This window comes from Phocoena sinus, chromosome 4 (genome assembly GCF_008692025.1).
Source record: "Phocoena sinus isolate mPhoSin1 chromosome 4, mPhoSin1.pri, whole genome shotgun sequence".
Taxonomy (NCBI): Eukaryota; Metazoa; Chordata; class Mammalia; order Artiodactyla; family Phocoenidae; genus Phocoena; species Phocoena sinus.
Window position 1 is genome coordinate 71,936,383 of NC_045766.1, and position 12,770 is coordinate 71,949,152.

Sequence of the window (12,770 nt, forward strand, 5' to 3'; positions counted from 1 at the left end):
GAAATAGAGCAAAAATCGTATCATTCTAATCATTTTTTCCAAACTGAAAGGCTACATACAGTATAGATCCTAAATTCTTTCAGTTATAAGAACACAGCTTTACTATATAGGCCTTTTTTGTAAAAATATTTTAAAGAACTCTAGATGAAACTTGAAATTTTCATATCTATTTATTGTTTTTTTAATTCTCTCATTCCCTTTTTTGGGGGAGGAGTTGCTTGTTTTTATTATCATAGGTTAAGCACTACAAGAGAATTAAACCAACTATAGTTAGTAAAAACTAATGTAGATGTCTCGAAGTTATATTCTGTTCTCTTCATGACCTAATCAGACTTTTTTCTTTTTTTGAACTATTTTGAAGAGACAGTGTTGTATAGTAGTTGAGAATGCTGTCTTTAGAGGATGATGGCCTGGGTTTAAATTTCTATTGTATTTATTAGCTGTAGCACCTTGGACAAATAACCTAAATTCTGAGTCTCCTTCTCCCACCTGCAGAAAACAGGGATTAAGATCTAGTGAAAATTAATGGGACAAACATGCGAAGCCCTTATTATAATATCTGACATCAGTAAAGTACCTATCATCATCATCATCATCTTTATCACCACTTTCACGACCACCATCATTATTGGTCCCACAGAATATTCTGGCCTTTTAAGTGAGGAATCTGGAGATACGGAGAAGCAACCTCATTACAGAATGATGAAGAATTATGTTTTAACAAGAGGATTGGTAACCTTGACTGGGTCCAGCCAGGAAAAGAGAAACCACAGTAATTATTTTAACAAGGAAAATGTAATATGGGGGGGGGGTGTCAGTGTTAAAAAGGAAACTGAAGAGGAAACATGGAACACCAAGGTAAACAGAGAAGCAGCTAACCTCTGAGGAGGGACCTAGGGACCAAGTTAAGGTTAGTAGAACCCAGAAGTTTGGAGGAAGGGCACCACAGGTTTTAAATATGAGCTGTCAGTGATATTTACTTTCTAATACAGCTTAAAAAGGAAAGAGGTAAAAATCTTTGGGGCAAGTGTTCTTCACCAAGACATGTTTATTTTCATTTGGGATATTATTAGGCAATTAGCTGTTGCTAGATAGAGAACAACATGAAACTGGCAATTTTTTGGCATTTTTGTATTTTGAAACTTCTAAGGTTATCAAATGGTAGAACATCTTGAACACTTTCTGATTGGTAGTGACTGCCCAACCACACAGAATCTTTTAGCAATATCTGCTATGTGTATAGCATGGGGAGGGAGGATGTACACAATCCATTCTGAGTCACTTTATCACTTTAGAGTGCTGATGAACTCAATCTCTTTTGGCAATCACATGGTTTCATTCGTCCAACAAATATGTATTAAATACTTACTGTGTGCTAGATACTATTCTAGGCACTGGGCATATAAGAGTAAATAAAACAAGAATCCACACTCTTCTAGAGCTTATATTAAAGGGGGGAAGACAGATGGCAAATGTAATTAAAATACGTAGTATGCTGAAGGAAAGGTAAAAAGAGAAGGCAACAGGAAATGTGTATGTTTGTGCGTGCGTGGTGGGGGTGGGGTGGGGTTAGTAGAATAAGAGTGTCTTCAGCTGGAGGGCGATATTTGAGCAATGGCATAAGAGAAGTTATGGAGTTGAGCCATATGGATATCTGGGGCAAGAGCATTCTATGCAGAGGAAGAGTGAATAAAAACTCTGAGGCCAGAGCATGTTTAGAGTGTTTGGAGAACAGAGAGGTCAATATGGCCAAGACGCTGAGTGGGAGGAGAATAGTAGAAGACGACTTCAGAAAGGTAACAGTGGCCTGAATCACTAGGGACTTGTACAAGAATGAATAGACTAGGGTAAATATATGATTACTAGGAAGATTTAAGGGCCCGTTTTAGGTTAGTCATTACGGAGTCCACGGTTGCGTATGTTTCTGTAGCCATAGTCTGATAAAATTGGGGGGTGGGGAGCAGGCAGCATATTGCAGTTGGTAGTTTCATACTTATTTGTTAATTATGTAACCACATCTTTGAATCCAAGTTTTGGATCTCTGTCTACTTGAAATTTTTAGTGATTGTTGGCTCATCCTTCTACCAATGCAAAGTGATCAGCTGAATGCTGATAGAACACCATCTTTTTATAATGAAGGGATGACATACCTTAACTATCATGAATCTTGCAAGCAGAAATAGATCCGTAAACTAGATGTTCTGTGTGTGTGAACTAACAAATTTGTACCCATGCTTCTGTACTAGGATTGTTAATCACTACGTCTATTTCCCTACCCCCCTTTGTTATTTTAAAATCAAAAATTTATATTTAATCCCTTAGTATTTGTTTAAAAATGTATCTGGTTTTGTTGCTATTTGTTTCTGAGATACTTATGACACAGGTATCATATACAGCTGGTTCAAATAACGTGGAGTTTATATTGAAGGTACTTATTTGGAGTAACTGTGGCAAAAAGAGCATTTGAATCAAATAAGAACCAGATCTAAGCAATGAAAAACACCTTTATTCTGAATATACTGGACCCCTTTTAAGTACAGTGATTCCCAAACAGTTTTGATAAATCTGCTGTGCTGTATTTTATCCTTCTATAAACATACAAAAGGCTTGAAGTTTTTTCCCCTGGTTTCTCTTTTCCTCTTAGATAGCTTCTTTGACATTTATTCAGAGAAACATGTCTCATTACCACATAGTAGATATTGAAGCAAAGGAACTTGGATTAAGAATATTAAACTGTGCCATACAAAAACAAAATAAAATCCTTATTGACCAACAGTGGCATAGGGGTAATTTTTTTCCTTGTTATCTAAGATATTGATAACAAAAGAGTTGCTATTTCATATATTTCATCTTCCATAAATGTGGTATAAATTTATTTTGACCTTAATGAATCTTTGTGTGTATTCTAAGCTCAGTTTACCCCATTCATGTGACATGTTAATGTAAGGTGTAAACAATTATTAATTACCTGGTAGTATGGTATTAGTTATCTTTCTTCAGAGTTTGATCTTATGCTATGATGACCATTTTAATAAGCAAGAAAATAAGTGAGAGGGACTTCTCCGGCGGTCCAGTGGTTAAGGCTCCGCCTTCCAATGTAGGGGGTGCGGGGTTGATCCCTGGTCGGGAAACTAAGGTCCCACATGCCACGGGGTGCAGCCAAAAATTAAAAAGAAAATAAGTGAGAAAGAGTTTAAAAATATGTTCAGAAAGCCTTGTAAATCTATTGTGGTTGGGTCTAACTATGATGTAAAAGATACTTTTTAGTGGACATTGTTGATGTTATTCTTTTTTTTTTTTTTTTTTTTATGCGTTACGCGGGCCTCTCACTGTTGTGGCCTCTCCCGTTGCGGAGGACAGGCTCCGGACGCGCAGGCTCAGCGGCCATGGCTCACGGGCCCAGCCGCTCCGCGGCATGTGGGATCCTCCCAGACCGGGGCACGAACCCGTGTCCCCTGCATCGGCAGGCGGACTCTCAACCACTGCGCCACCAGGGAAGCCCCGGTGTTATTCTTAATAGTCCTTCCTCCCAACTTCCCATCAGTCACTAGATATACCAATTCTACATTCAAAATCTATCTTTGACTACTCATGTCCATTTTCACCATCACCATCATTTGGTTAAAGCCACTGATAACCTCTCAGCTGGATTATTATAGCAGCATCCTGATTGTTCCTTCTGTCTCTTCCTGTATCAGTCAGGAGTCATATGCACATACAAAAAAAAACACTTTAACTATTTTAAGCAAATAGAGATTTATTAAAGGTAAGGGCGCTCAATTTATATATTGTTTTTCATTTATTGTTGAATTAATGGAAGTGAAAGAGGGAGGTACATAGTCATAAATGTAGATGTGCAGTACACATTAAGCATGTGGCTATACTTAATGAAGTTTCAGACCACTTTGTATCAAAATTTTTTTAAAAGCTGCTTTCATAATTTTAAGATCTTAAATGAAATTTAAAATGTAAAGCTGTGAATAAATAACAAGAATCTCTAAAAATTAGTTAAAACATTTTTCAGAAAGCTGTCATTTCGATACTGGCATTAAAAAATACTTTAAAAATATGTACAATCCAGTTACTTTCCTGGAATTTACAATTTTCTGCAGTGTTCTTTGAGACAGTGTTAATATTATAGCCTCTGTTGTCATGGAAACAAGTCTCTGAAGGCAGCCTCCGAGGCTAATGATTCCATGGTGTTGCTATGGATAGAAACAACTGAGACCGTTGTTAGTCACATGGTCAAGATTAAAAAAAAAAAAAAACAACTAAAACTCGTTGGAGCTGATCTTATTGAGTGATATATACAAATGGAGCAGAAGAAGGATGATGGCATAAAAGTCATATTGTCTAATAAAATATGTATGTAAGATTTTTCACGTTTAAAATGCTTATGGTGAGGGCTTCCCTGGTGGCGCAGTGGTTGAGAGTCCGCCTGCCGATGCAGGGGACACGGGTTCGTGCCCCGGTCTGGGAGGATCCCACATGCCGCGGAGCGGCTGGGCCCGTGAGCCATGGCCGCTGAGCCTGCGCGTCCGGAGCCTGTCCTCCGCAACGGGAGAGGCCACAACAGTGAGAGGCCCGCGTAACGCATAAAAAAAAAAAAAAAAAAAAAAAAATGCTTATGGTGAATTCCTTCTTTTCTGTAATAACCCACATATAATGGTTACTGTATATTGCTGCCTCATTATTTAGAGTCTTAAGTTTGCCATTTTCCAATTTAGAATCTTGTTATACAACTCCCCAGAATTTTACCATGCTCTCAATCCTGCACTGAAAATAGCCTCTTGTCTCTTCATATGTATTATCATATCTAACATCTATGCTGTTCCTCATCACTCAGCCTTCATTGAATTAGATATTATTTGTTTAGCATGGTATTTTTGTTTCATATGAACTAAATGACTTGTTGTTCTGTAATTCTGTGTTACCTGAACTGTTTATTGGCTGTGGCTAGGAAATTCTGTGTGTTGGTACCCATTTGGTTTTGAAGATTTTCTCAGCAGTATTTGCCTTTCTTAAGGAAGAAGCAGGGGCATATGTTCTTTTTCAAAGTACTTGCTCAGTGCCCTGTAGAGAGTGGGGTGGATTCGGATGGTGTACATTTTTTTAGGATTTTTAAAAAATGGTATTCAGATCCTCTAGATTATCGTATCGAAAGGAAATAGATTTAGAATAGGCTCTGAGCCAGTATTACAGTGAGGTTTAAATGTAATATTAAAGAATTTATAGTTTATCATAAAGGGTTTTGGAGAGCAACTGCCTAATGGAAGAAGTTTTTGTGCTTGGCCTTGAAATTTGATATAAGCATACAGCTTTGTCATTTTTATGTTAAAATGGATTATTAATTAGCTAATAGCTGACCCTATTAAAGAGGCATAAAGAAACTTTTATAGGTGTTAGATACGTCTCCTACTTTGACTGTGGTGATTGTGTCACAGGTGTATGCATATGTCAAACTCATCAAACTGTATACATTAAATATGTGCAGTTTTTGTATATCAGTTATACTTTAACAAAGCTGTTTAAAAAAATAAATAAATAAATGATAAACTTTAGACTTTCTTGTCTTTGATACTTTGGATGACTACAGCCAGTTATTTTGTAGTTTGTCACTCAATTTGGATTTGTCTGATGTTTAATGTTCAAGTTATGCATCTTTGATAAGAATGTCACAGAAGCGATGTATTCTTATTACATCCCATCAGGTAGCATATGATTTTGATTTGTCCTGGTGAGTGATGTTAACTTTAAGATAGTGTCTGCTACATTTCTTCACTGTAATTAATAAATCTTTGTAGGGGTGATATGTGTGTGTATGTGTGTGTGTGTCTCACATTCAAACTTTCTTCCACTAGAATGAAATGGAGGGTTCATCCAGTAACAATGGAAGTTTTAACATTTGTTGATGTTTCTTGAATGAATTATTACTATGGTGGTTGCCAAATGATGATTTTGTAACTCCATCATTCCTTCTACATTTCTTAATTGGCATTCTGCTGTAAGGAAATGCTCTCGCTTCTCTCTATTCATTTAATTTTTATGTAATTATATCAGTGTAGACTCTTGGAGTCCTGTTTAATTCAGTGGGATTTATGCCATCATTATGGTTATTTGAGTCTCAAATTATTCCCAATCTGACTGATAAGAGCCCTTCAAGCTGACTGCCAGTGTCCTTTGTCATGCCCTCGTTATTCTTCGAGCACCTCCTTATTTTCTGGAACAGCAGAATATTCTAGGCTCATATTGTACTTGCTGGACTCTAGCACTGGAATCGGCCATTTCTCCAAAGATTCCTCTTTTGTTGTTGTTTTTTTTTTAATCAAAGAATGGGTATTTATAAACCAGGATCTGAATGCCAAGTATTTTCATGCTCTTGAGGTGTTACTGCTCCCAGGTCTTCTCTGTAGACAGAGCTGGGGTATATATGTACATATAAACACATGCATTTATTTCTGTATTTATATATATTGAAAACCATGCAGTCATACAGGTGCCGCCAAATCTAGTCTAAAACCATAGATTTCAGGCTAATTTTCTCCCTTTCCATATTTGTGATTCCGTTCTCTGACGTGAGGAACCTTGCTTCCTTTATCCTTGGATCAAAAATCCCCTGTATGTAAGCAATCTCCTGTCACTGTCAATGCTCTAGGTAGACATCCTTCCCACCCAGCTCAAGATCCAAGAGATATCCCCACCTTGTTCCACTGGGGTCCCTATACTTCTTGCCAGACTACTACTACTGCCACATAGATACTCCATCACATTTGGGATCCAGCAAAACACATCAGGCTGCTGCCACTACTTGCCCACATGGGATACCCTCCTCATCCTGCTCAGACTCCGCAACACCCTGCTCCAGACTGCTGCCACCCTTCCACTCCCTGTGCGCAGAGGCTCTCCTCACCCTGCTCGACTTCAACAACCTGTACTTTCCTATTCAGGAAGTCTTTGCCTACACCAAGATCCTGATATTCTATCAATACTATCTTCTAGAAACCTAATTTTTGTACATCTCTTAATTATGTCAGTAAGCCATCTGGAATTAATTTTAAGTATGGTGTAAGGGAGTAAAGAGGGTTCATTTCATTTTCCATATGTATATCCAGTTGATTCAGCAGCAGTTTTCTAAAATTATTGAAATATAGTTGTTGTACAGTATTATGTTAGTTTTGGGTGTACTAAATGATTTGATATTTATGTACATCGTGAAATGATCACCACAGTAAGTCTAGTAACCATCTCTCCCCATACAAAGTTATTATAATATTATTGACCTTATTTCTTGTGCTGTATATTACATCCCTGTGACTTATATAACTAGAGGTTTATACCTCTTAATTCCCTTCACCTCTTTCGTCCGCTCTACCCCCACTGCTTCCTTCCCTTTTGGCAACCACACATTTGTTCTCTGTATCTATGAGTCTCTTTTCATTTTGTTTTGTTTGTTTTGTTTTGTAGTGAGATCATGTGGTACTTATCTTTCTCTGAATTATTTCACTTAACATAAATTCTTTTAAAACTATCTTTTTCTCTTTGTCATAAATTAGGAGTTAGAATCTCTGCGTTTTTCAAACATTTTTAAAAAATTGTAAGTATTCCATTGAAAATTAGTTAGCATTTAAATTATTTGTTTTAAGCTCATACTATGGAATTTGAATTTTTTTTTTTTCTGTAGGAGCAATGTATAATTGGTGACTGGAGTCCCAAGTAATACCCACAGAGGCTTTATTCCTAATGTCCTTTTTTTAAAAAAATTGTGGTAAAATATACATAACAAAATTTTACCATTTTAACCTTTCTTAAGTGTACAATTAATTCAGTGTCATTAAATACATTCACAGTGTTGTGCAGCCATCACTGTTGTCCATCTCCATTATTTTTTCCATCATCCCAAACAGGGAACTGGTTTAGACTGGGAACATTAAAAAGAAAGAAAAAAAGAAACAAAATCTAATGGCTTAAAATCTCTTTCTACAGGATATAAGAAATCCAGGTAACAATAGTCTAGGAAATCTTTTCCTAATTCCTCACAGGTTACCTTTTGTGAGCCTAGCTCAGTTGTAAAATGAAGGGTTAAACTTGATCCCTAGCTTCTTCAATTCTAATAGTCTTGTAAAATCATTGAAATTTGTTAACATCTTTTAGAACAATTAATGGGAAACGCATTTTCAGTTTATTTTCTAGAGAATGAGATGGTAAAAGATCATAATAATTGTTTTTCTCTTAATATGAATAGATCTTCTATCCCTCACCCAGCATTATAGCATCACTGTGTATTCATTGTTGACAACTGGAAAAGTAGAATTTGAAATAAAGAGGCAGGGGAGAAAAACCATTCATAATTCTGCCCTCAGAGGTTTACTTTTCAAACATTTCTTTCCATTTTTTAAATAAAAGCTTTATCTTCCCTTTTTTACTTAATGTCATGTCATAGGCAATATCCTTTATGACTTACAGGCTGTTCTTACAGATTCTTGTTAACCGATGCATAATGTTTAATCTTATAAAATTATCATTATTTGCTCAGCCCTTCCAACACCTTATATTTAGGATATCCTACATTTCCCCAAGTATAAACAATGCTCAAAAGAATATAGTGAGGGGGCTTCCCTGGTAGCGCAGTGGTTGAGAGTCCACCTGCCAATGCAGGGGGCACAGGTTCGTGCCATGGTCTGGGGGGATCCCACATGCTGCAGAGCGGCTGGGCCTGTGAGCCATGGCCACTGAGCCTGCGCGTCCGGAGCCTGTGCTCCGCAACGGGAGAGGCCACAACAGTGAGAGGCCCACATACCGCAAAAAAAAGAAAGAAAAAAACAAAGAATATAGTGACTGTTAAGATATTTGCTTTTTGAATTATTCCCTTAGGATAGATTTCCACAATTACTAAGTCAAAGAGTTGGAACATTTTTAAAGCTACAGATAATTACTTAGATTGCTTTTTGTAAAGTTTGTATGAAGTTATATATCCAGCAGCACTGTGAAAGGACCTGTTTCCATGCATTAAAATTTTTTTGAGTTTTTTAAATGGTGGTAAAATACATTCGCCATTTTAACCAGTTTTAACTGCACAATTCTGTGGCATTAATTACATTCCCAATGTTGCCCAACCATCACCACTATCTACTATTTCCAAAACCTTTTCATTATCTCAAACTTACTTTGTAACCCTTAAGCAGTAAACTCCTTATGCTCCTTTCTCCCTGGCTCCTGGTAACTTCTAGTGTATTTTTATGAATTTACCTATTCTAAATATTTCATATAAGTGGAATCACACAATATTGACCTTTTGTGTCTGGTTAATTTCACTTAGTATAATGTTTTCAAGATTCATCCATGTGTAGCATGTATCAGAATTTCATATCCATTGAATTAATCATATCCATGAATTAATATCCATTGTATAAATCATTGTATAAAATCATATCCATTGAATTCATATCCATGAATTAATATCCATTGTATAAATATACCACATCTTGTAGCTATTTATCTGTTGATGGACACTTGGATTGTTTTTACCTTTTGGCTGTTGTGAATAATGCATCATTGAACACTGGGGTAAAGTATTCAAGTCCCTCTTTTTAGTTCTTTTGAGTATTTACCTAGGAGTAGAATTGCTGGGTCATATGGTAATCCTAGGGTTAGTTTTTTGAAGAACTGCCAAACCAAACTGTTTTCCACAGTGACTGCACCATTTTGCATTCCCACCAGCAGTTTTTGAGGATTCAGGTTTCTGCACATCCTTGCCAACACTTGTTACTTTCTGTTTTTGTTTTCACTTTTTTATTACAGCATCCTAGTAGGTATGAAGTGATGCATCGTTGTAACTTTGATTTACATTTCCCTAATGAATGATGATGCTGAGTATACTTTCATGTGCTTATTGGTCATTTGTGTATATTCTTTGGAGAAATGTCTGTTCAAGTCCTTTGCCTAATTTTTAATTGTCTTTCTGTGGTGAGTTGTAGGAGTTCTTTATATATTCTTCATGTTAAACTATCATCAGATGTATGATTTACAAGATTTTCTCCCATTCCATGCGTTATCTTTCCCCTTTCTTGATAATGCCATTTGGTGCACAAAAGGTTTTAATTCTGATAAAGTCTAGTTGATTTTTTTTTTTTACTTATGCTTTTGATATCATATTTAAGAATCCATTGTCAAATCCAAGGTCATGAAGATTTATCCCTATGTTTTCTTCTAAAAGTTTTATGGTTTTAATGCTTATATTTAGGTCATTGATTAATTTCCAGTTAGTTTTTATATAGGATGTGAGGTAGTGGTTTAACTTTATTCTTTTGCATGTTGCTATCTGGTTGTCCCAGCACCATTATTGAAGAGATGCCATACATTTTTGATAAATCTTGATTGATTTGATTGACAACAAAAGGTCAACATTATAATTTTATTTTGTATTTCTTTATCAATGAGGAAAAGCATAGTTTCAAGTTTGGCAATTGGTTCTTCCTGTTTTAAGTGTCTTCTAATGTACATTGTTTTCTTATAGATTTGATTTTAATGTTTTTCTTATATATGTAGTATATGTCATTGGTATAGCAAATATTTATAAATTAATCCAGTTTATAGAGATTGGGACTTGTTACAAGACACCTTTTTTGTGTTCCAATTACACCTTTTTTTAAAATAGTAATTAAGCCTGATTGAGTATAAATATCAAAACTTCTTAGTTTAAATTATGTCACTAGAGTTCCCACTTAATGACTTTACAGGCAAGTTTAAGACAGGTTATTACAGTTCTTGATAGTAGAGGTTAACAGCACAGATTCCTTAAAATGATATAAATTCAGTTTTTAAGTCCTTTGAATCTTCTGTTTGTGGATTTATAGGCCCCAATTGCCTACCTCATGGGCTAATGAAATTACTTTTGATTCTTTGAATGCAAGGAGGAAAGTAGTCAAATATATACTGAATGCTACAAAAATATTTTGTAGTCTGTCTGTGAAGTGAGTGTCTTGCCTCCCAGTGGAGGAGTATTGTTAAATCATTATCTTTTATTATTTTCATTTAAACATCTAAAGAGTAGTCACTCGTTTTAACTACAGTCATTAAAATTATTATTGGTGGTATAATTGAGTGTTTTTTCATTTAAGTTGAAGTAATATATTATTTTACCTATTTCAGTTATTTCTGAAAACTATAATTTATCTTTATGACAAAACTTTCTATTATGTTTCCTTTTTATTTGATATTTTTCCTGATTTTTTGTCGTTGATGATTTTTAGCCAACAGAAGCTGTACCTCCCTCTTCTCCCACTGTCCCTGTGATCCCTGTCCTGCCAGTCCCTGCTGAGAATACTGTCATCCTACCCACCATACCACAGGTTTTTATTAGTTTTCTTTTTTCTTTATAAAAATTTTGTTTGTTTTTAATGTTTCATTTGTGTTCTTTTCAAATCATTTTATCTATTTCTTTGTTAGATTTGGTAATTCATGTTGGGCTTCAAACGGTATTTTTAGGGAGTTAAATATCTGGGATTTAATATAAAATGGGTTAATATTTGCCATTTTATTAGGTTATCTGTGAAATAAGATACATTCTAAACTTCATTATATGGAACTGCCTTAGATTTGTTATCATGCCTTTTATATTTGTAAATCTGTTCGAAACAGTTTTTTAATTTATTTGCTTTGGGAAATTTTGTTTATTTTCTAAAGATAATAAAAATAATTGTCCTCCTGATCTTGTACTGGATGTGTCATTTTATATATAGCATTTTGTTTTCTAGTATATATTTATCTTTGGAAATACTCATCTTTCTGTCACTTGGTAGGATAACATACTTCACATTTATTATTTAAAAACAATAGCTAATGTATATAAAGTATATGGGGAACTCTTCGTGGTATCTTTGTAACTTTTCTGTAAATCTAAAACTATTCTAAAATCATAAGTTCATTTTTTTAAAAGTTAATGTATAACAGTCAAAAAATAAAATGAAACAATAGCCAAATGTCAGAGAATCTGAACGTTTTTAGCTTTCAGAGCTTTACTTAATAGTTCCAAGGGATGGTTTATTAAGACATTAACTACCCAACCAACAGAGTCATCCAAAGTTAAAATAATGGTAGTATTATTACGTATAATAATAGTGATCTTTGGTGTGAAAGATCTCAACCTCATTTAAAGTGTAAATAAATGCATCTTTAGGTATTTTTATTATTATTGATCTATAGCATAAAATCTAGTAAAAATGGTGTTTTTGCTGTGAAAACAGTGTCAAAGTAAGTCCTATTGTAGGAAAAAATGGGTTATCAGCTGTGACTGTTCACATCTCAGTGCCCTTCCCCTCTCCTAAAAATGAAAATCAGTAAGAACATTATACAAAATAGGATTCTAGGGGAAATTATAGGTATTACACTAAAACTTCAGTCCATGTTATTACGTTACTGCTTCTGTATAATCTCTGACGCTTTATGAAAATCATTAAAAGTCAAATCATTGTAAAACTACCAAGAATTGGATAAGTCCAGATGGATATTTCCTCTGTATTGCAGAGAAGAAATTGAATTTATAAATATAATTCTACATAAGCAGCCAAAGCGTTATTGTAATAATGTAACACCTTTCCAAGTAACTAGGATTTAGTAGTACAATATTTTTTGAAGTAGGACATTTGAAAGTTTATTTTACTCTTTGTCACCTCAATTTGTCTTTTTTTTTTTTTTTTTTTTTTATAAATTTATTTATTCATTTATTTATTTTTGGCTGTGTTGGGTCTTCGTTTCTGTGCAAGGGCTTTCTC

At 34.9% G+C, this 12,770-nt stretch overlaps 1 protein-coding gene across 8 annotated transcripts in view; it reads left to right on the top strand.

The window, feature by feature from the left end:
* The window catches only part of DLG1 (discs large MAGUK scaffold protein 1), a 287,224-nt gene that overhangs the window by 123,679 nt on the left and 150,775 nt on the right, over positions 1-12,770 (top strand). For 5 of the 8 annotated variants that reach the window (XM_032629957.1, XM_032629959.1, XM_032629960.1 and 2 more), the window contains one exon: positions 11,250-11,348. The exons of the other annotated variants lie outside the window; for them this stretch is intronic. In XM_032629957.1, the coding sequence (XP_032485848.1) occupies positions 11,250-11,348 (99 nt within the window). The remainder of the gene's footprint in view (positions 1-11,249; positions 11,349-12,770) is intronic. 8 annotated transcript variants of the gene reach the window in all.